The 21,099-nt window shown below is 38.3% G+C and overlaps 2 protein-coding genes across 2 annotated transcripts in view; one reads left to right on the top strand and one right to left on the bottom strand.

Annotated features, from left to right (window-relative positions):
- C8H9orf85 (chromosome 8 C9orf85 homolog) overlaps positions 1-4,773 on the bottom strand; it is a 62,166-nt gene extending 57,393 nt beyond the window's left edge. Inside the window, exon 1 of the mRNA XM_059072750.2 lies at positions 4,206-4,773. Within this exon, the coding sequence (XP_058928733.1) occupies positions 4,206-4,463 (258 nt within the window). The 5' untranslated portion in view covers positions 4,464-4,773. The remainder of the gene's footprint in view (positions 1-4,205) is intronic.
- The window catches only part of ABHD17B (abhydrolase domain containing 17B, depalmitoylase), a 39,107-nt gene continuing 22,699 nt past the window's right edge, over positions 4,692-21,099 (top strand). Inside the window, exon 1 of the mRNA XM_059072739.2 lies at positions 4,692-5,391. The gene's annotated coding sequence lies outside the window, so the exon portion shown is untranslated. The remainder of the gene's footprint in view (positions 5,392-21,099) is intronic.

Raw genomic sequence — 21,099 nt, 5'->3', positions numbered from 1 at the left:
GTATTCGCAGATGCTAACACACTTAAGTACATAGCATTAGCTATTTTTAACAAAACTTTATTTCCAAAACTATTTATAGAGTATGACCTCAGATTTTCCTTTTCCTTTTCCATTTCAAGGTAGTAATAAGAGTTTCCCAAAATGAGTGTGTTCCCCCCCAAATTAACTCACATTCAACTGGTATTATGTAAACCAAAGTCCACAGCCAGGGAAGTTTTGGCTAAATAATTTTTTTTTAAACTGCAAAACATCTAAGTGTTTTATGCTAATGTACACTATGACCCCCTAAAAGTGAGATCTAGTATTGACCACGAAATTGACTTCTGCCCTAACAAAATCATGTGATCCTGGGGCTCTAACACTTTCAGACATGCTAGTAAAAACAATGCTAACTACACATATGAAACAAACAGCATCCTTAAGAAGATAATATATGTTCTTCCCATTTCATTTAGTTAAATGCTATCCATCCTTCAGACCTCAGGGAAGCCTTCTTAAACCCTCCAAACTTAATCAAGACTTCCTGCTAGATACTCAAGGTTCCCTTAGACTTTTCCTTCCTAGCTCTTACTGCCATTTGTATTAACATACTCAAAAAGATTATTTGATTAATGCCTGTCACCTTGCCCACCAAACTATTAGCTTCAATTAAAGGCATGGCTGTATATTATGCTCAACCTTATAACCCTAGTATCTACCACAATGTTTGGTACCAAATAACTGACGTGGAACAAATACGTGAATACAAGAATTCACTGCAACTTTATTTGTCATAGTTGAAACTGAAAAACTGAAAACAACTCAAATGTTTATTAATAGGAAAGTAATTAAATAAGCTACTCTACATATATATTTAGAATATTATACAGCCATTAAAAAGAATGAGCTTAATCTCTATGTTCTGACATACTTTTCTAAATGAGAAAGGAGAAATGCATTTTATTTCATATGTACTATATTGTGCTTAGATGTCTAAAAACATACACATCTAACTGTTAACAGTGACTACACCTGAAGAGGAATAGGCCTGGAAAAAGGTACTTTCACTTTTACACTTTATACATTTCTCTGTTGTTTCAATATTCTTCAACAAACATGCATTTCTTTTCTAATTAATTTTTTAAGCTTTGAGTAACTGCAAGTCCACATAAATAATCATATGCTTTATGCTTAGTTCTATTTGTATCACTATTTCTTAAAAATATTTTTGTAATGATATCCATAGCAATTGTGAGAGGCAGGTAAGACAAAAGATAGTATTAACTTTGTAGTATAGATTAAAAGCTGTATGTAAACTAACACCACAAAGCAAAATAAACAACAGAACTGGGGCTAAAATGTGGCTGTTTTTCTTGGTCCAGTGTTCCTTCCACTACACATTATTGCCTTTCCAATAAGGGACACAAGCCTGATATTGATACAATCAATATTTTAGTACCAAATGACTAGAAGAGATTTAAACCTACTCCCATCTCCACCTCACCTCTGCAAGTTATGAGACGGCACTGCAGGCCAATGGACATAGAGGCTTCTTTAAATAACCCCAGTGACGGGGAGGTTACAGAATTCTAGTGCATGCTCCTCACTATTAAGACAATTCCCTTATATTGAGCTGAAACCTATCTCTTTTACTTTGACCCGTTGGTTCAAGTTTGGCCATTTGGAATGCAAAGCTTCTCTCCTCTTATGGAATATATTCAAGCATAGGAAGACAGTTATCACCTGTGTGTTTTGGGGAGCGGGTGCTTTACTTAGATAAACTTTCCAATAAAACAGCTGTCATTATCCAACTTCTAATTTCAGTCCTGACAAACTGCTTGGCAGACAAGGAGAAGGAGAACTATCATGCAAGACTATGACAAAATAACGAGGTACAAGTAGTCAATTGTTACTACAATCCTTCAAGGAGAGTTACAGAGAATCACGCACATCTTACCACTCCTTTATTAGATGTTGCTGAATCAAACATCTTTCTGTTATAAAGCACAGGAATGAAGACAAGGTCAGATGCTTCTGACAAAATCTTGGCTTTAGACAGCTGCACATAGCTGGTTCAAGAATTTGCCATGAATGCAGCCAATTATTAGTCCTCCATTAGACAGATGAACAATCAACCTAATGATCTTCCTCAGTAAAATATTTCTTGCTGTTTTTGTTAGAACCTCCAATCACAAAGCACCTGGTGGTTCTACAAATGAACGAATGAGACTTCCTCACTAGTTAAAAGAGACAAAGGAATTAATGATAAAAGTGATAAACAAAATGAAACTTAGTGACTGAACTTGAGACTCATGAAAACATTTCAGACCATAATGGCATGGTTGTTAGATAACACCAGAAAATACACGATGAAAAGTACAAGAAGTCTAGGACGAAGTACTCGAACAAGAAGTATAAGTTCAAGAAGTCCTGTACTTACAAGGACAACAAGCACAGTAAGCGACACTGTAGCTAAATATTTATTAAAACTGCTTTTTATCACCTGATGAAAAACAATCAGCAGTAAATGCTTGTGAAAAAACTTAGAGTAAGAATACAGGGCAAGATAGACATCTATTTGGAATAGTACAGCTTTTTTCCTCTGGTTTACCTATTGATGACAGGCACAAACTTGGGAAAGTCTTCCCAAATGTTGCTCCAGGTTTTCCTTCTGAATCTGAACCTAATTAAGGGAAAGGAGAGGTCCTCTGAGCACCCAATTGAAAATATCCCTCCTTATTCTTCTTTACTCAACTGTGCTTCCCTTCATCATAATTTATAATTATATATCTCTGTGCTTATTGTCCTGTGACCCAGAAAACCATAAGTTCCTTGAAGGCAGAGTCAGCTCTGTGAACACTGTATACACATGCACATAGGACCTTGTGCATGAAAGATGCTCATTAAATATCTGTATAGTGAAGACAGAAAGAGGAAAGAAAAAGGAAGTCACTGGTTACCATTAACTGTTACTTTGGGGCTTCCCTGGTGATGCAGTGGTTAAGAACCCGCCTGCCAATGCAGGGGACACGGGTTCGATCGTCAGTCCTGGAAGATCCCACATGCCGCGGAGCAACTAAGCCCATGCGCCACAACTACTGAGCCTGCGCTCTAGAGCCCGCAAGCCACAACTACTGAGCCCACGTGCTGCAACTACTGAAGCCCACGCGCCTACAGCCCGTGCTCTGCAATGAGAAGCCCGCGCACCGCAATGAAGAGTAGCCCCGCTCGCTGCAACTAGAGAAAGCCAGCACTTAGCAACAAAGACCCAACGCAGCCAAAAAAAAAAAAAAAAAAAAAGTTACTTTTCTTGCGTAGCCAATGTTGGGAAATGTATCACTTGTTGGACACTAATGATCCAGATCATTTATATATATCATTTAGTTTACCCTCTCAAATACAGGCGGGTTTCTCATTTGAGACCAAAGTAAGACTCAGAGAAATTAAATATTTAATAACTTGCTTAAGCCACACACCTAGCAAATTTGAGCTCCATTTTATGTTAACATCAGGTTTATCTGATGTGATGGCGGCTGCCCCCAAGTTGCTCGTCTTCAATTATCTCCCCTCCATACAGCTAAGTGAGGAAGGGGAAATACGTAACAGCAGATTAGTAGCTGTATACAACCCAAGACCTCTGGCTATCTATACAGTCTGAATTTCCTTCCAGCTTAAAGAAATCTTCTAAAGAAATATAAACAGCAGAACAAGCAGTTTTGCATTCATCAAATAATTTGATTCTCAAAACAATCTTACAAACGAGAGAGAAATTCCCATTATGTTGGTGTGGACACTGGGGCTAAGAGGGCTTAAGAGCTTTCACATTCTCCCTACAAATCTATAGGCCTGGGATTTTCCAAAAAGAAACAGTTACTGCATAAGCCTGGTGCAACATTTGAAAAAGACACTTGCGTCATAATCCTCATTTTCCTACTGCAAATATGAAATCCAGATGGGAGCGTTCAACGACTCAATTTTCCCTTTGCATTTTAGGTTTGATGAGGGTCCCATTCATTAAGTACAATTAGTCAAATGCTGACCGCCAAATATATTTACAAGGACACAACACATCCAGGTCAAAGAAAGGGCTACACTGCAGCCAAAACTAACTCTGGGCTGCGGTCCACATTTGCCTTGGCCAACTCCTCTCACTTCCTTCTTTCCCCTCCACTCCACTGAACCATTCCTCCCTGGAGTCAGATTTAGTGCAATAGGCAGGTTCCTACCTTGGTCTGAACACTCTTATCAAACTTGTCATTTTTGAAGCTAAACGTATTCTGGTGCCTCTGAGGCCTGGAACGAGCCACGTTCCCTTTCTGGGAGCTCATCGCCGAAACCACAACCACCTCGCGGTGGGACAAGGAAGATTCACACAAGACTAGGATACCAGGAACTATCTCCACGGAGTTCACGCATCTGTCTCTGACCCGGAAGGAACTTAACCAGCATTTCTGCCTCCGCCCCCGGCATCCCACGTGACGCATCGCGGAGGTCAAACGACCCCTTTCGGCCCTTCAGCTCCAGCAAGGGTCTTTTACTCAGCCCAGTCTCTACCCCACCCCATCCGCGAACTCAAACCCGGCGAAAAATCCCACTTTCTTCGAAGCGAGAATTCCCCCATTGGTCCGAATGTGGCAGTCCTTCCAAGTGAAGGGGAGGGAAAACTTTGCTCCTATTGGCTCTTCTTTTCCGCAATCCCCGCTTCCTGCCGACTCAGCTCGGCCTCTCCCGGCGCCCTACTCCTCTGGGCGGCTTGTGATTGGTGGAAGTCGGGCTAAACTGGACTGCGTCCAACCCCCGGCCCGCTCGCAGGCTGGAGTCCGGGTCAGCCTTGGCACTTTCCTTCAGTCAGTGACCAACTCCTAGCTTAGTGAGCTCTCTGCTAGCCCCTGGGTTCCCTTCCAGCCTCCTTCCCGCCACGAGAGTGAACCCCGCTGCCGGCAGGCCGAAGGGGAGCAAAGAAAGGAGGATTAAAAAGAAGAAAGACCTGGCCGGGTCTGGGTGGTGTCTGCAGTGCCAGAAGGGGAGGTGGCGGCGGCTGCGGCAGCTGCGACCACGGCCGCGCGGGACGTGAGGCCCAACAGCAGCCGACGGCGGCGGCGGAGGCGGCCGCTCCAGCGCCTCGCGCCGGGGCCGTTAGTCAGCAGAACGCGAACCCGTGTGGAGGAACAGGGCCGGAGCGAGGCGAGACTCGGGAGCGCGAGCCGGCCCCCTTGGGCGCCGCCGTCCTTCCTTGTCCCGGCGCCCGGGACTGCCGCCCTTGTCCCCGCTCTTTGGCCGGGCCCGCCCACAGGCCGGGAGAGTCGGGCGGCGGCAGCAGCGCGGATCACGCCTTGTAGAGGACAGCGCGGCGGCAGAGTTTCTCTCCCGGCCCTTTCTGCCTGACGCCTTTGCTGCGGCCCTCAGGTGCAGGTGCGTGGGGCCGCCGGGGGCCGGGGCGCTGCGGCTGGGCTCGGGGAGGGGGCGCTAGGCCCGGAGCAGCAGCGCGGGAGGGACGAGCAGGGGCCGGGCGGGGGGAGGGGAGCGGGAGGCGTCTTTGTTGTTGGCGACTGGGATGCCTCTCGGCGCCGGCAAAGGCGGAGAAGCCACTCCCGATCGCGTCTGGGTTTTTGAGAAGGTTCTCTGTTGGTTCGGTGAAGGCGAGAGGTAGGAAAGTCTTCGCAGTCGGTGAGGCTGCGGGAGGCTGGGGGCGGGAGAGGGACGGACAGACGGACTGGGAAAGGTATTGGGTCCTCCTTGCAGAGAAGGGCCTCATTTCATTCCTTTGCTATTCTCCCTGTGGACGGAAAGATGGGTCCAGGTTCACATTTCGCTCCCTGGCTCATTGTGAGAGTCGCGACGCCTGAAGGCTGTCTCCTGAATGTCCTCGTGTGTGCCAGCCTAGACTTTAGCTCGAATCTGCACCGTGCTTGGTGATTTGTGTATTCTGGTCCAACGCCGTAGGGTGGTTTTCTCTCGATGGTTGAACTCTTTACTTGTTTTCGAACTCTAGGGTGGCTCATCAGGAATTGGTTTTTAATTGAAAAATTAGAGTTTTTCTTTGGAATTTTTTTTAACCCTGAAACGAAAAGTTAGATTGTCAAGTTAGATTGTACTGTCAAGTTAGATTGTACTGTTGTGAAGGACTTTTGTAAAGAAGAGAGTTTATTAATCCTGGCTTCTTGTTTAAAAAAAAAAGAAATGTTCAGAGCTTTGATCCATGGAGATTTCTGCCAACGCCAGAATGTAACTTTTTAAAATGACGCATAGATTTAAGTCAGCGTGAAGTGGATTTGTTAAGCAGAAGGATGATTAACGGAATACAGGGAGGGTGACCTTTAAATTTTGGCTGTTAGCTTACAAAAAGGTATTCATGTTTAAAACTTTTCTGTAATATGCAGTATTTGATCCGTAAGATAATTCATTGATTTTTTTTAAGGCTCCAGTAAATAAAAAGAAGTTTGGAAATCTTGCGTCATTTGAAACTACTAGTCATTAGGTAATGAGTCTGAGTAAAAAGTCAGGTACATGTTATAAGAGCATTCATCTGTTTACATTAACAAGAAGACTTACAATGAAATGAACTTTTCTCTATAAAGAGTTTGTCACATGTTTATAGCATAAACTCTTGGGTGATTTATCTAATATCTAATCAGAGCCAATATTTTGATAATTATCATAATTGCCAGTGTTCTAATTTGGGTGCCCAGCTCTTTGATTGGGAGTAGGGGTGGAGGCTTACTTAAAGAAGAGCAGTAGAGATAGACATGTTTCACCTTATAAAAGAAATAAGGTCCCTGTTGTGCAATAATTGCTATATTACTTGAGATCCAGGAGGAAATGAATAGCACCCTCACCTATATTTTGACCTCTCTTTTCTCCTGCTGTAGAATTAATAAGGTTAATTGTAAAGGATAGGATTAGATTTTTAGCAGGCCTAGGCAGTTTTAATCTTGTCATTTGCTGTGCAGTACTGTAGTTGATAAGTGGCTTGTTTCCTTGAGTATCTTTGCCCATTTTGAAATGTGCATGACATCTGACAAAGAATTTTCTATTTCCTGTGACGTACAGAATTGCCATAAAGCATTATGGCAAAGTAATGTTTTTGGTAGTTTAATGAACACAGAAGAACTAGGCAGTTAGTGTCTGTTCCAAGTTTTGTCACTGAATTGGTCTACAACTCCAGGCAAGCTATCCCACATCTGAGTCAGGTTCTCCATCTGTAATATAGGACTAATAAAATGTGCATCTACTCGCTATGTAGAAAGGGCAGTGAGAACCAACAGTTCCTCTGGTTATGTGACATTGATTGTTTTAGTTAATAAGACTACTTTTTAATGCAATTTTGTTTTGGTATCATGAATTTCAGTTCCTTGGTGAAGAGTTATGATAAAGAAACATAGTTATAATAGGGAGACTGACTATCCATATGACATCACTTAGGAAGTGATAAACTCAAAATTTCTCCAGTGTTAAGAAGAAAATATAATTTGGTGTCATATCTTTAGAGTCAGTGATGACAAGAAAATAGAGTGACAGCTTGACTTGGTTGGTTTGTTTACTGATAGATTTTATTTCTTATATATCCAAGGATTTGCTCTTAATTCTCAAATTACTCCTACCTTTCCTACCCTATTAAAGATTTCTCACATAGCGATATGGCTCTCAAACCCAGCCTTGTGAGTTGGAGAGGAAAAGTGATGCTTTATGACTTTATTACAGATGAAATAAAGCCTAGAGAAGTTAGTTATTTGCATTGCCTAAAGCTACACAATTTGTAAGAACCAGAACTGAGACTTGAATCTGGGTCTTCTGACTTCTAGTCCTGAATCTTTGCTTTGGAGCAGTATTTTCCAAACATCTGTCTAGGCCCAACAGTTTTTGCCAACTGAGGTGAAATGAGAAATAATATAGCAATGTAAGTATTGGTAATATACAATATAATGAATATTCATGTGCTCATTACCCAGTTGGAAAGTTAAAACTACAAAACAGAGCTTCCCCTGTACTTGATACCCCTCTTAAATCCTATTCCCTCTTTTTCCCACTCCCAACCGCCAACATGCATCCTTCTGTTTATACTTTACTACATGAACACTATATGGTTTTTCTTTGATTGGTTTAAGACTATTTAAATATGAATTTTGTATCTGTAGCTTGCTTTCTTCACTGATCATGCCAAGATTTATCTACGTTTATTCAGGTAGCTCTAGTTTATTTTTACTGTCATATGGTGTGTGTTTCATTATGTGACTATCAGGTTTCTGTTGGTCATTTTAGTTGTTTCCAATTGTTTGCTTATTAAACAGTGCGTAGGGAATATTCCGGTATATGTTTACTTGGGTGCATGTGCAAGGCTTCCTCTAGGGTAGTGGTTCTTGAACCTATATCCCTTTTTTTTTTTTTTTTTTTGCGATACGCGGGCCTCTCACTGTTGTGGCCTCTCCCGTTGCGGCAGGCTCGGTGGCCATGGCTCACGGGCCCAGCCGCTCCGCGGCATGTGGGATCCTCCCGGACCGGGGCACGAACCCGTGTCCCCTGCATCGGCAGGCGGACTGTCAACCACTGCGCCACCAGGGAAGCCCTATATCCCATTTTAAAAGAAATATTTTACAACTTCCCCAATACTGTCCTAAAATGAAATTAATAATAATAAACTTACATTCATATTTTAAATAAAGTAATGCCCTGACTAAAATAAAGAATTTATAACAAAGTAATGTATTGCACTGTGTCAATGCTCAAGCTCAACCACACTGTAATCTTGCTACCAAGTGTGATAGTAGACCAGTAACATTAGAATTCTGGGAGCTTGTTAGAAATCAGAACCTCAGGCCCTACCCTAGTGACTCACGTGCTGAATATTAACAAAATTCCCAGGTGAGTTGAGTGCACCTTAAAGTCTGAGAAGCACTGCTAGAAGAAATAGTAGTAGTCAGATAACTTTGCACGGATAGGATCACCATGAATAGGACAGCTGCTAAAGCAGATTATTGTGTTGAATTGGCCATTCAGATACCAACAGAGGCACTGATATTGATAAGGGAGTTTCTGAAATAACTAATTTCAGTAAAGTTGGAACAAAAATAAAAGTGCAGTCTTCTCTTTTTACACAAGGGTTACATTCTTTAAAATCTTCACCTATATTAAAACAATACAAATATACTTTGTGTTAAATCCTATTTATTAATACATGACCTTATTTTTTCCTTCTGTTCCCTTAAATGAGTGTCCAGCAGAATGTTCAAAAGTCATGGGACGTGGCACAGTATTATCTTTACACACCAAGTGTGCCTCGTGTCCCTGGCATCTATACAGTAGTACACCCCATTCGTTACAACAACTAAAAAGCCATTATTGAGAAAGATTGCCCTGGGATATAAATCTAGTAGTAGATTGCTAGAACACAGGGTAGGAGCTGTTTCTTCAACTTCATTTGATAACTACCAGTTTTCTCTCCAGAGTGTCTGTATCAGGAATGGATTAAAGGGTCTGTTTTCTCACCTTCTAGATACTTTAGACTTGTTAAGTTTTGACATTATGAGGAGTATGAAATGTTACTTCATTGTAGGTTTCTTTTGTATCTTCCCCAGTTAGTCATGCTGTTGAGTACACTTTCATTTATTTTTTGGCTATTCATGTTCCTTCTATGAACTGCTTATTCTGTTTTTCTATGGGTTTATTTTATTGATTTGTATATGCTTTTTATGTATTCTGGATAACAATGCTTGGTAGGCTTTACAGATATTTTCTAGTCATTTACATGCCTTTTCACTTTAAGTATGGTATCTTTTGGTGACTAGCCATTCTTAATTTTAATGTCAAATTCTTTTATGATTATGCTTTTTCTCTTTAAAGGAAGCCTTCTCTATCTTGAGATTATAAAGATTCTGTTATAGTTTGTTTTAAAACTTTTACTTTTTCACATGTAAATCTTAAATACACATGGAGCTATTTTTATAAATGAGGTGTTTGTGAATCTAAATTTACTCAGTAAAAATGACTACCCTTTATACTGAAATTATTTTTATGTTAATGTGTGCTTATGAAATTATAGTGATAGTATATTATATTTAGTTTGTAACATCCCTTTGTGGCAAAATTAAAATTTGGTAACTCTTGTCATTCCAATTTTTTTTTTTTAATTTGGATCGAACACACACGCCCTGCATTGAAAGGCGAAGTCCCCAACTTTGACTTTTTTAATAAAAGTGAAAATGGTTAAACAAGTCCTTGTACAGTTAAAGATGAAAAGTGGGAAAGGAAGAATGGGCCGGTGTCTACTATCAGTCACTCTTCTAGGTTTGAGGGGTGCATGTGTAAACAAAACAAGCAAAGATCCCTAACTTTCTAGAGCTTACCACCTAGCAGAGGACCATACACAACATGCACAATAAATATCTAATATGTTAGAAAGCAATAAATAACTTCTAAAGAAAAGGTAGAGAATGGTAAGGAGGAAATTGAACGAGGAAGTTTTGACCTATTAAATAGGTCTCCCCTTCTCAAAGGGGAGAATGAGCACAATGTGCAGTAAGGGCATTAACCATGTGGACAATCTTGGAAGAGCGGACAGAATATAGTCAAGTTAAAACTGTGTTCCTGGCTCTCCCATTTAGTAAGTTGTGTGAACTTGGACAAGTTGATTGACTTAACCTGAAACCTTGATTTCTTCATATGTAAAGGGATGATAACCTGAGAAAAGTATTATTAAGATTAAAGGAGATAACAAGTAAAAGCACCTACCTCCTTCCCTGCCTGCCCCAGCCCCCTGCCATGTAATTTCATGTAGCACTCTGTACTTTATTTTTATAGCAATAGAGATAGGGGTCTTTACCCTTAAAAATACATACTGCTAAAGAAATTCTTTTCATTATGTCTGTCTTGGCATATTTAACTAAGATTTATTTTTAGAATGTAGCCACAGTGAAAGAATAGGATTAAGAAAATAAGTATATGCTTGATATAGGTCAGGATGAAGAAGAAAGAGGCATTGAAATAACCTCATTAACTTGGTGTAGGCAAGTCTCCATTCCAATCCCAACAAACCTGAAATAAAAGAAAATGCCTCCAGGAACAAAAGTAGAAGACATTATCAGTTTATCTAGTGCAACAAATTTGTTTGGCTTCTGAATTTACATTATTCTTAAATGTGTTTTGAAAATTAAAAGCTGTTGAAATGATTCCTGTAATAAACTTCCCCCCAGAATTCCATCAGCAAACTGTAGCCTAGATTCTTTGTTTCTGATTAGTATTCTGCTTGGTGTACTGATAATTTTTCACTCTTTAGTTTTGCCATCTCCACCCCTAAAAAGTAAAAATTATTCTCCACACATCAGCTGTTAGCGAGAAAATAATGCCATTCGGTAACTTGGTTTGGCAAGCTTACATTTCATTCACAGCTTTTTAACAGACCTCACTGTCACTTTTATTAATGAAGATTTAGGGTGGTTAAGTTAATGGGAGTGAGGAAGACCTTTAAAAACTATGCATGGAAGACATTCTGATATAATTCCCTAGGGTAGTTGCTTTCAATTTTTCTTTTGTTAAAATCCGTAAGAAGTTTTGCTTTCAGGACCTAATACATGCATATGCACACACAAAAAAATATTGCACCTAAGAGATTATCTAAATGCTCAGTAGAATGAATGGAAAGGGAAATACTCAGAAATAAGGATAGATACCAGGAAGGGAAGAGGGTGGGGGAATCATGTATGACATGTTAAAGAGTTTAGATTTATCCAAGAGGGATATAAGACCTATTGAAAGATTTTAAACAAGAAAATGAAATCACTTGGCAACAGTGTAGAGCGTGCATTAGAGGGGTATAAGATAGATACTACTGAGTGACTTTTTAATATTTAATTGAAAAGTGGTTGAGCTAAGATGTGGCTGAGGGGATGGAGAGGTACCTAGGAGTTAGGCCTTGGTTGAATGAGAGGACTCAGAGAGAGAGGGAGGAGGAGGGAAGGAAATACCGATTTAGATATTCAGAGTCTGTAGCTTAAGGGAGAGGTCTGTGCTAGAGATTTAGACACCATTAGTCTATAAATGGTAGTTAAAGCCAGGGGTATGGGGCTTCCCTGGTGGCGTAATGGTTGAGAGTCTGCCTGCCGATGCAGGGGACGCGGGTTCGTGTTCCGGTCCGGGAAGATCCCACGTGCCGCGCAGCGGCTGGGCCAGTGAGCCATGGCCGCTGAGCCTGCGCGACCGGAGCCTGTGCTCCGCAACGGGAGGGGCCACAACAGTGAGAGGCCCGCGTACGAGGGGGGGCGGGGAACAAAACAAAACCAGGGGTATGGCTGAGAACAGAAGACAGGAAGAGAAAAGACCAAAGTTGTAGTTAAAGCATAGGTTTGGGAGAGTTAAACAAAAGATAAGAGGACAATAAAAGAAGGCAATTTGTAAATAATAGTATAACCTTTGAAAAGATCACCAGAAAAACCTAGATTGGAAGTTAGTTTCAAGGAGAGGAGAGGACAATGGTGTTTAATTCCACAAGTCATTGTGTAAAAGGAAGACTAAGAAATACCCAATGCACTTGAAATTATGAGGTTACCGGTAATCCTAAATGGATCAACAACTTCATGATAGATGTTAGATCACAATTCATTTTGGCCCTCATGGGGAACAGTGGAAAATGAGAAGTAAAGAAGTTTGATTTTGAAGGATACTCAGAGAAGGTAGTAGAATCTAAATATATACACTTTTTTTTTTTTTTTTTTTTTTTTAAAGAGGAGACTCTTGAATATGTTTATAACCAGCAGAGGAATCAGAAGAGCAGGAGAGGCTGAAGATACAGGAAACATCAGAGAGGATAACTGATTAGGCAGGGTCTCTGAAGATGCTAGAGGCATTGAACCCTCCAGAATATGTGTGTCGGTCCTGAGGGAGTGACACTTCGCAGTCAGGATTTGATTGATTTCGAGGGTCCAGAAAGGGATTATAAAATACATGCCTGTATTTTCCAAGTAAAAAGAACATCTAGTATGGCAGGAATTTAGATGTCTCATTTCATGTTCCCAGTTACTGCACAGTTTACAAATAAGATTGAGGCTCAGAGAAGTACTGTGATTTGTCTAAAGCCGACACAACTTAGAAGGTAACTGAGCTGTGATTTGATTGCATTTATATCTAGTTTCAAAGCCCAGTAGTTCTAAAAGTTTTTATTTTTTAGGGGAACAATCAAATTTCCAAAAAGGGGGCAGGATAATGAGAGGCTACCAATTGAAGTTTTGCTCAGTACAATCACTTCAAAAATAAAAACTTAGTACCTATTACCATTTCTTAGTTTCTTACAAGAGTTTCGTTTTTCACAAAAAAAGAAATATTTTAATGTTAGAAAACTGTGAAAGGATATAATCTCCTAATAGAGGGCAGACCTTTAAATTTATTAACTCACTACTTTTGTCCTTAACTTGTCTCATTTTGCTGAAGAATGGTAAAAACTTGATTATAGGCTGGTACCAGCACTCAAACCACCTATGCCAACAAAAATTCATGAAATGAAACATATATACAAAAATATAGTACATTGTTACCATTGTACAACAAACTTCAGTTGTTATATCTGAATATTTTATTGTGTTCAAAAAAACTAAATATTGTATTTCCCCCATATTAGAAACTTCTTTCATATTTTGTTTTGCTGCAAATTGATTTCTAAGGGTTCTCATTACCAAACTTGTAAGAAATTAATAAAATGATAAACAAAAGCACTCCTAGAAATTCAAAGCATTAATTCACAAACTGTTTCCTTTTGTAAATTTGTTAGATACTTCTGGGTTTTGTGTATTATGGCTTATTTTTTAAATTGCTGAAAGCCACTGTAAATCTAAATACTTTCAGAAATAGAAAATCAAATTGCTCTAACAGATATTTTGTACCATTGCTTACTACCCTACCTTGTCCCACTTTGGGAATATTATCCTGGATGCATAAACTTACTTGCTTATAGAAGTGTAACTATTGCCTAACCAACTATAACAGTACATCTTTAATCAACACATGTGTATCTTATTTTTTTACAGTTCCTATCAAAGTGAAGAACTGACTTAGTTCCAACTTCTTTTTAAGTTTGAAGTTCTGCTTCTGCCTGTGATGGCACTGGAAAGTAGTACTAGTAATACAGGGGGGGAAAAATCACCGTTCGGGGGCTTACAGTGGGGCACCGACTGAAACCTTACCACTTAGGGACAATATGCTCCACCTGAGGGCTGCAGGAGGGAATCACTCAGTTATTTTAAGTGCCCAAATCATTTAAAAGTGAATGCTTTAAGAATATAAATTCTTCCCACTAGCACACATTTCATCCCAAAAGAAACTGTCAGTAGCAGAGAATGTTCAATTTTTGCCAATACAAAATTTAAATTAACTCTTCAAAGTAACTCATGAGTACTAGGCTCGCTAAAATGGCTCCCAAATTAATCAACTTGGAAGCATTTCAACTTTTTTTTTTTTGGCCACCATTCAAATAACTTTAAAAAAGGATTTTCTAGCCTTGTCAGAAATATTTGTGATATAACTTAATATAGAAAAATATAGTATTATAGCTTTATAATCAAGAAAATGGATTTGTTATTGCTGTTAATGGGTTTTAGCCAGATAAAACATCCCCAATTATTAGCACATTAGTAAAATGTACATGTGGTAATTATCCTTAACTTACTGGTCTGCTTATTTAACTGCCTCTTAAGGATTTTAAGTATATCAGAAGGTGTTTTTTTAATGCAAAGAGTGCAATATAAATAGAAGCATAATTTGTGAATTATTATGGTTTCCAGAAAGATTCAGGCCATAAATTACATACATTGGTGTTGTGAATCCTGGTTCAAAATAACAAAACAAAACCTATTTTAATTATATTTAGCATTATCTATCTCAGTTTACGTTGTGTCAGGTCTTTAGGTATAACTGCAAGTTCTTATTTGCTTTACTCTTTATCTTTCATTTCATTAGTAAATTATTATTGATCAGGTGCTGCCTGTATACTGCTGAAGAAAAACACATGGTCACTAACCTTTACCATAGTAAAGACAGTAGGCATTAATCAATTAAGCACACATGGCAGGTAACATAATATTCAACTGTAAAGGAAAAGAACTGGGTGCTATGAGGAAGAATAACAATTTAGATTTGAGGCTTATAAGATGTCTGGGAAAAGTGGCATTTGAGACTGGAATATTGAGAGGTCAGAGGGAGCAAATGAGGCAAGTGTGCAAATCCTGACTTGGAAACAGCTTTCAAGGAACTGAAAGAGGGTGAGTGAGGGAGTCTGCAATCATAGAGGTGGAAGTATCAAGATAAGTTTGGAGGGGTACACAAAGGCCAGATCACACAAGGCCTTTAAGGACCTGTGGAGAAGTTAGATTTTATTACAGGTACAGTGGGAAGCTATCAAGGAGTTCTTGAGCAGATTACCTTGTAGGCTATGTAGAAAAGAAATTGTAGGTTAGGAGAACATATGAATGGAAGAAATTCACATTTACTCAAATATTTTCCATTTGTTTGTTTACTCACACATTCTAAGTTGTTCCTTCTGCTGTGTTATTCTACATAACCCTGGTCAGTCCTTTCATTTGTAAAAGCCAAGAATTACTATAAAAGAGTAGAAAAGGTAACCTCAGTAAATCAAAGGAATTGCATGTGTTCTCATCTGCAATAAAGGATGAAAGAAATTGTTTTTCCAAATTGAACTCTCTGTTTAGTATTTATTTAGACTTTACAATATTGAGGTTGAGGTCATTGAAAACTATCTGCTGTTTGATACTGTTTTAACTTAATTTCAATAATGTTCCCACAGGTTTCACAGTTTTTGTTCTCTTTAAAAATGTTATATTTTAGAGGCTATTTATATATTCTTGGTATTTTTAATAGAATAAACAATCATTTCTCTTTCTATAGGGTCAAGGAGAGGAAGGGAATTATATCCAGTTGTATAAAGAGCAACATTGTGAACATAGGATACAATGCCCCCAAAATCCAAGCAGATTACAGAGGAGAATTAGGATTTAGCATAATAAAATATTCTTGCTGGAAAAGCTCTAGATGTTATAGTTGAATCTTCTCACATTAAAATTGAGGTCGTTGGGGGCATAAGAGCTCATTTAAATAGAGTTGTAACTAGAACCTGAGTTCCCTAACTCCTCAGCTGGTGCTGTTTATACCATTCCTTTACTTTATAAAAATGAGGTACATATAATGCGAAACAAGACTTCAAAAGGTAAAAATTGTATACAATACCAAAAATCATTAGATGAGTTTAATATCTCATGCCTAAGATGATATTTAGTAACCCAGTTGATGACATTTGAAAGGATGAGTGGACTACCCATCTTTAATGCTAGCTTTCTTCCTCCTCCCAAACAAGTACAGAGATACACAAGACGTATAACTAAAACTAGCTCTCAGATTCTTCTCACATCAAGTATCAAGGATTTGCCTCAACTATTGTTACAATCTTCTGTTCCCCTTCCCACCATCCCACTTTTCTCCAGTTGCATTACTGGGCATACAGCATCAGAAACATCATTGTTCTGTATCAGCTGTTACTAAAATACTTTTCAGACCTATTCTAGAAATTGTCTCTAAAAGAAAACAAACAAATGTCTGCAGTATTTACTTTGTTTGCTACTTGCCTCGTTAAAAGGAAAATTTAAGACAAAATTTTTATTAACTAAAGTATCCAGTAAATCAAGATTACCTAGTTTATTTTGTGTGGGAGTAAGTTTTATGTGTTACTAATTTGGAGAAACAATTACCTTTAAATGTAGTCATGTACTGATATTTAATTAAAGGATGTGGTTTATATATTTTGTACCATATAGCCATTTGTTAAATCTTCTGCTTTCTAAATAATGTGTGTTTGATGTACCTCCATGTAGCAGGTTGAAGATCATGCCTGTTTGAGATTTGTTTTTGAAAGCTTAAGATTTAAATAAATAAAATTCTTCAGTAGTACACAAGTTACCAAGTTACTGTGCTCTAAAATCATCAGTACTATCAGATTCTAATGTAATTCCAAGTCAGTGCAGGCTTATATGCAGTTGCCTAAATTACTGCATCATTCTTTATTCCATGTGTAAAGAACTACGATGGTTTTCTATACATTGTTAAACAGATTTATTTTTAAATTTCTCATTTATCTAATCCTCCCCTTTCCCTGATTTTTTTTTAAACATCTTTATTGGAGTATAACTGTTTTACAATAGTGTGTTAGTTTTTCCTTTACAACAAAGTGAATCAGTTATACATATACATATGTTCCCATATCTCTTCCCTCTTGCATCACCCTCTCTCCCACCCTCCCTATCCCACCCCTCTAGGTGGTCACAAAGCACAGAGGTGATCTCCCTGTGCTATGGGGCAGCTTCCCACTAGCTATCTAATTTACATTTGATAGTGTATATATGTCCCTGCCACTCTCTCACTTCATCACAGCTTACCCTTCCCCCTCCCCCTCCCCATATCCTCAAGTCCATGCTCAAGTAAGTCTGTGTTTTATTCCTGTCCTACCACTAATCTCTTCATGACATTTTTTTCCCCTTAGAGTCTATATATATGTGTTAGCATACGGTATTTGTTTTTCTCCTTCTGACTTACTTCACTCTGTATGACAGACCAGGTCCATCCACCTCATTATAAATAACTCAGTTTCATTTCTTTTTATGGCTGAGTAATATTCCATTGTATATATGTGCCACATCTTTTTTTTTTTTTTTTTGCCTTTTAAACATCTTTGAGTATAACTGTTTAACAATAGTATGTTAGTTTCTCCTTTACAACAAAGTGAATCAGTTATACATATACATATGTTCCCATAACTCTTCCCTCTTGTGTCACCCTCCCTCCCACCCTCCCTATCCCACCCCTCTAGGTGGTCACAAAGCACAGAGGTGAACTCCCTGTGCTATGCTGCAGCTTCCCACTAGCTATCTAATTTACATTTGGTAGTGTGTATATGTCCCTGCCACTCTCTCACATCGTCACATCTTACCCTTCCCCCTCCCCATATCCTCAAGTCCATGCTCTAGTAGGTCTGTGTTTTATTCCCATCCTACCACTAATCTCTTCATGACATTTTTTTTTTTTTTTAGATTCCATATATATGTGTTAGCATACGGTATTTGTTTTTATCCTTCTGACTTACTTCGCTCTGTATGACAGATTCCAGGTCTATCCACCTCATTACAAATAACTCAGTTTCATTTCTTTTTATGGCTGAGTAATATTCCATTGTATATATGTGCCACATCTTCCTTATCCATTCATCTGTTGATGGACACTTAAGTTGCTTCCATGTCCTGGCTATTGTAAATAGAGCTGCAATAAACATTGTGGTACCTGACTCTTTTTGAATTATGGTTTTCTCAGGGTGTATGCCCAGTAGTGGGATTGCTGGGTCGTATGGTAGTTCTATTTGTAGTTTTTTAAGGAACCTCCATACTGTTCTCCATAGTGGCTGTATCAATTTACATTCCCACCAGCAGTGCAAGAGTGTTCCCTTTTCTCCACACCCTCTCCAGCATTTATTGTTTCTAGAGTTTTTGATGATGGCCAATCTGGCCGGTGTGAGATGATATCTCATTGTAGTTTTGATTTGCATTTCTCTAATGATTAATGATGTTGAGCATTCTTTCATGTGTTTGTTAGCAATCTGTATATCTTCTTTGGAGAAATGTCTATTTAGTTCTTCTGCCCATTTTTGGATTGGGTTGTTTGTTTTTTTGTTATTGAGCTGCATGAGTTGCTTATAAATTTTGGAGATTAATCCTTTGTCAGTTGCTTCATTTGCAAATATTTTCTCCCATTCTGAAGGTTGTCTTTTTGTCTTGTTTATGGTTTCCTTTGCTGTGCAAAAGGTTTTCAGTTTCATTAGGTCCCATTTGTTTATTTTTTTAAATTTCCATTTCCTTTCTACCATGTACCTTTGCCTTAGTTCTTTCTCAACTGTCATACTTTTACATGTATTATTCTCCTAGCCTGGAGAGTTTTCCCTCTGCTTTTGGAAATCGTATTTACTGACTCTTTAGTTCTAACTCCTTCATAAGGTCTTTCCTAAGTGTTATCTACTTTAGTCTGATTTCTGAAACTTAAAGTCTACCCTATATTACATAGCATTTAATTTTTTATAAGATGCAAAGAGCCTGTAGAGCATTAATTTATTAATAATATATATTCATTCATTATAATACATTTAAAATACTGACAACCAGTTTACAAAAGAGCACATGAATTTAAGAACTAAAAGACTTGAATGAATGTTAGGCCAATTACCTTATCTTTTCAAATGAAGAAACATTAAGAGTTAAATTACTTGCCCGAGGTCGTAAAGAATTAAAACTGACTTTTAGTCTGTTAAATATGTTGTTCTTATTTTCTTTAATTGGGCATTTAAACCTTTCTTCTTTGAAATAGTTATTCTAGTTCTTATCAGGCACTTCTGAAGAAAATTTGCACAAAACTTCCATGTTTGAAGAAATGATGGCAAAATGTTGATTTGTTGAGGCCAGGAAAGGTATTAAGCACAAATTACAGTCATGGGTATTTATTATTACACACTTTCTAGGAGTGGTAGTATTTCTTCAGACCTTTACTTAACAGATGAGTATAGCTAAGGAAAAGCAGCTGGCAACCAAGAGAAAAAGGAGGTGGTGGAGATGGCAGTTTATGTTGTGTTGATAGACAAACTGAAGGCCATATTAGTAAGAATTGACTGGCTTGTTACACAATCTATATAAGAGAGGTAATGATACTTGTTAAGGAATGTTGTACTTATATTAAGGCCTCATAAGTACCAACATTCCTCCCATATCTCTACTAAAAATATGGAGAATGGATTGATATGAGGAATATTTGTATGCTGCTTATGCAGTTCTGTGGTTCTTTTGTCCCAATGCTTAATGAAAATACCTCTTTCAAAATCATATCTATAGGAACACTTGAAATTGTACTCTGATCCACCCTGAAGCCATGTGGTTTTCTGGTTTTTTTTGTTGCCTGCTTAAACAGATTTGTATGTTTCACTTCTCTGTACTGCTTTATTAAATAATGGTAGGATAAAACTGACTTAATTTAAATAACCTAAATTTCACTCCCTCACCAAATAAACATTTTTAAGAGGTTAAATCTCAGAGCTGGTCTAGTGGAAGAGCCTGTTATTTTGAGAATTGATGTTTAATACATATATGCAAGTTTGGACTACTTCCATTTTCAATGGGAAGAATGTGCCAAGCTCTCGGCTTCTGTAATGCCACCTTGTCAGTGTTCTAATGCTTAGAATTGTTTCTTCTTAACATCTTCTACCCCAAAATGGCAGTGTATCAGGATAACATAATATTGTATTTCTCTCAAGAACTGACATTGGACAAACACTTAGCAGGATGGTTCAGAGCTAGGTACTATTTAATCAATTCCATGCAAAAGCAGTTACTGTGCTATCAGCTTGGGCATCAAACCTGAAAATTACCTTAGTACCAACAGCACTATTAAGGATATGTTTGGTTCTATGAACCCTAAAACTATATGCAAAATTTTTAGAAAAAAGGATCCAAAACATTTAATAACAGAGTGACCTCAAAACTCTCTTCTAAAAAATCTGGTGGTTCTTGAGTTAGAATTTCTGTTACATAGTCATTTTATGCTTCTTAAGTCTTATTAACTAACCTACCTATACCTTGACTCTGTAAATGCTCATTTTGTCCCAAACTTCACTTCTGTATGGTTAATATTCTCAGCTCTATATTCTCCTGACTTCAATTTCCTTTTTCCCTTTTGGCAGTGCACACAATCCAGATTACAATTTTAGTAGTGACTTCCTGACCTCAGGATATGCCTTCAACCTGGGCATTAAGGAATATTCGTAGCTTGTTGTTGTATACTGTAGTACACAAAAACATATTGCATTTCTATACATTAACAAAGAATTAGAACATGGTATTTTTTAAAAGGTTAAATAGAGAAGGCAGAAATACAAACACTCAGAGATTTCAGTTCTTCCCAAATTGATTTCTAGATTCAGTGCCACTCATCAGCATCCCAGAGAATATCAAGTCAAAGTTAATCCAAATGACAAATCCCCATCGGGTGGTTATATAGTTGTTACTGGAAACTGATGCCACCTTTCAGAGCAGTTTAGCAGTC

This window comes from Kogia breviceps, chromosome 8 (genome assembly GCF_026419965.1).
Source record: "Kogia breviceps isolate mKogBre1 chromosome 8, mKogBre1 haplotype 1, whole genome shotgun sequence".
Lineage (NCBI taxonomy): Eukaryota > Metazoa > Chordata > Mammalia > Artiodactyla > Physeteridae > Kogia > Kogia breviceps.
This window is presented reverse-complemented; position numbering and strand designations above follow the sequence as displayed.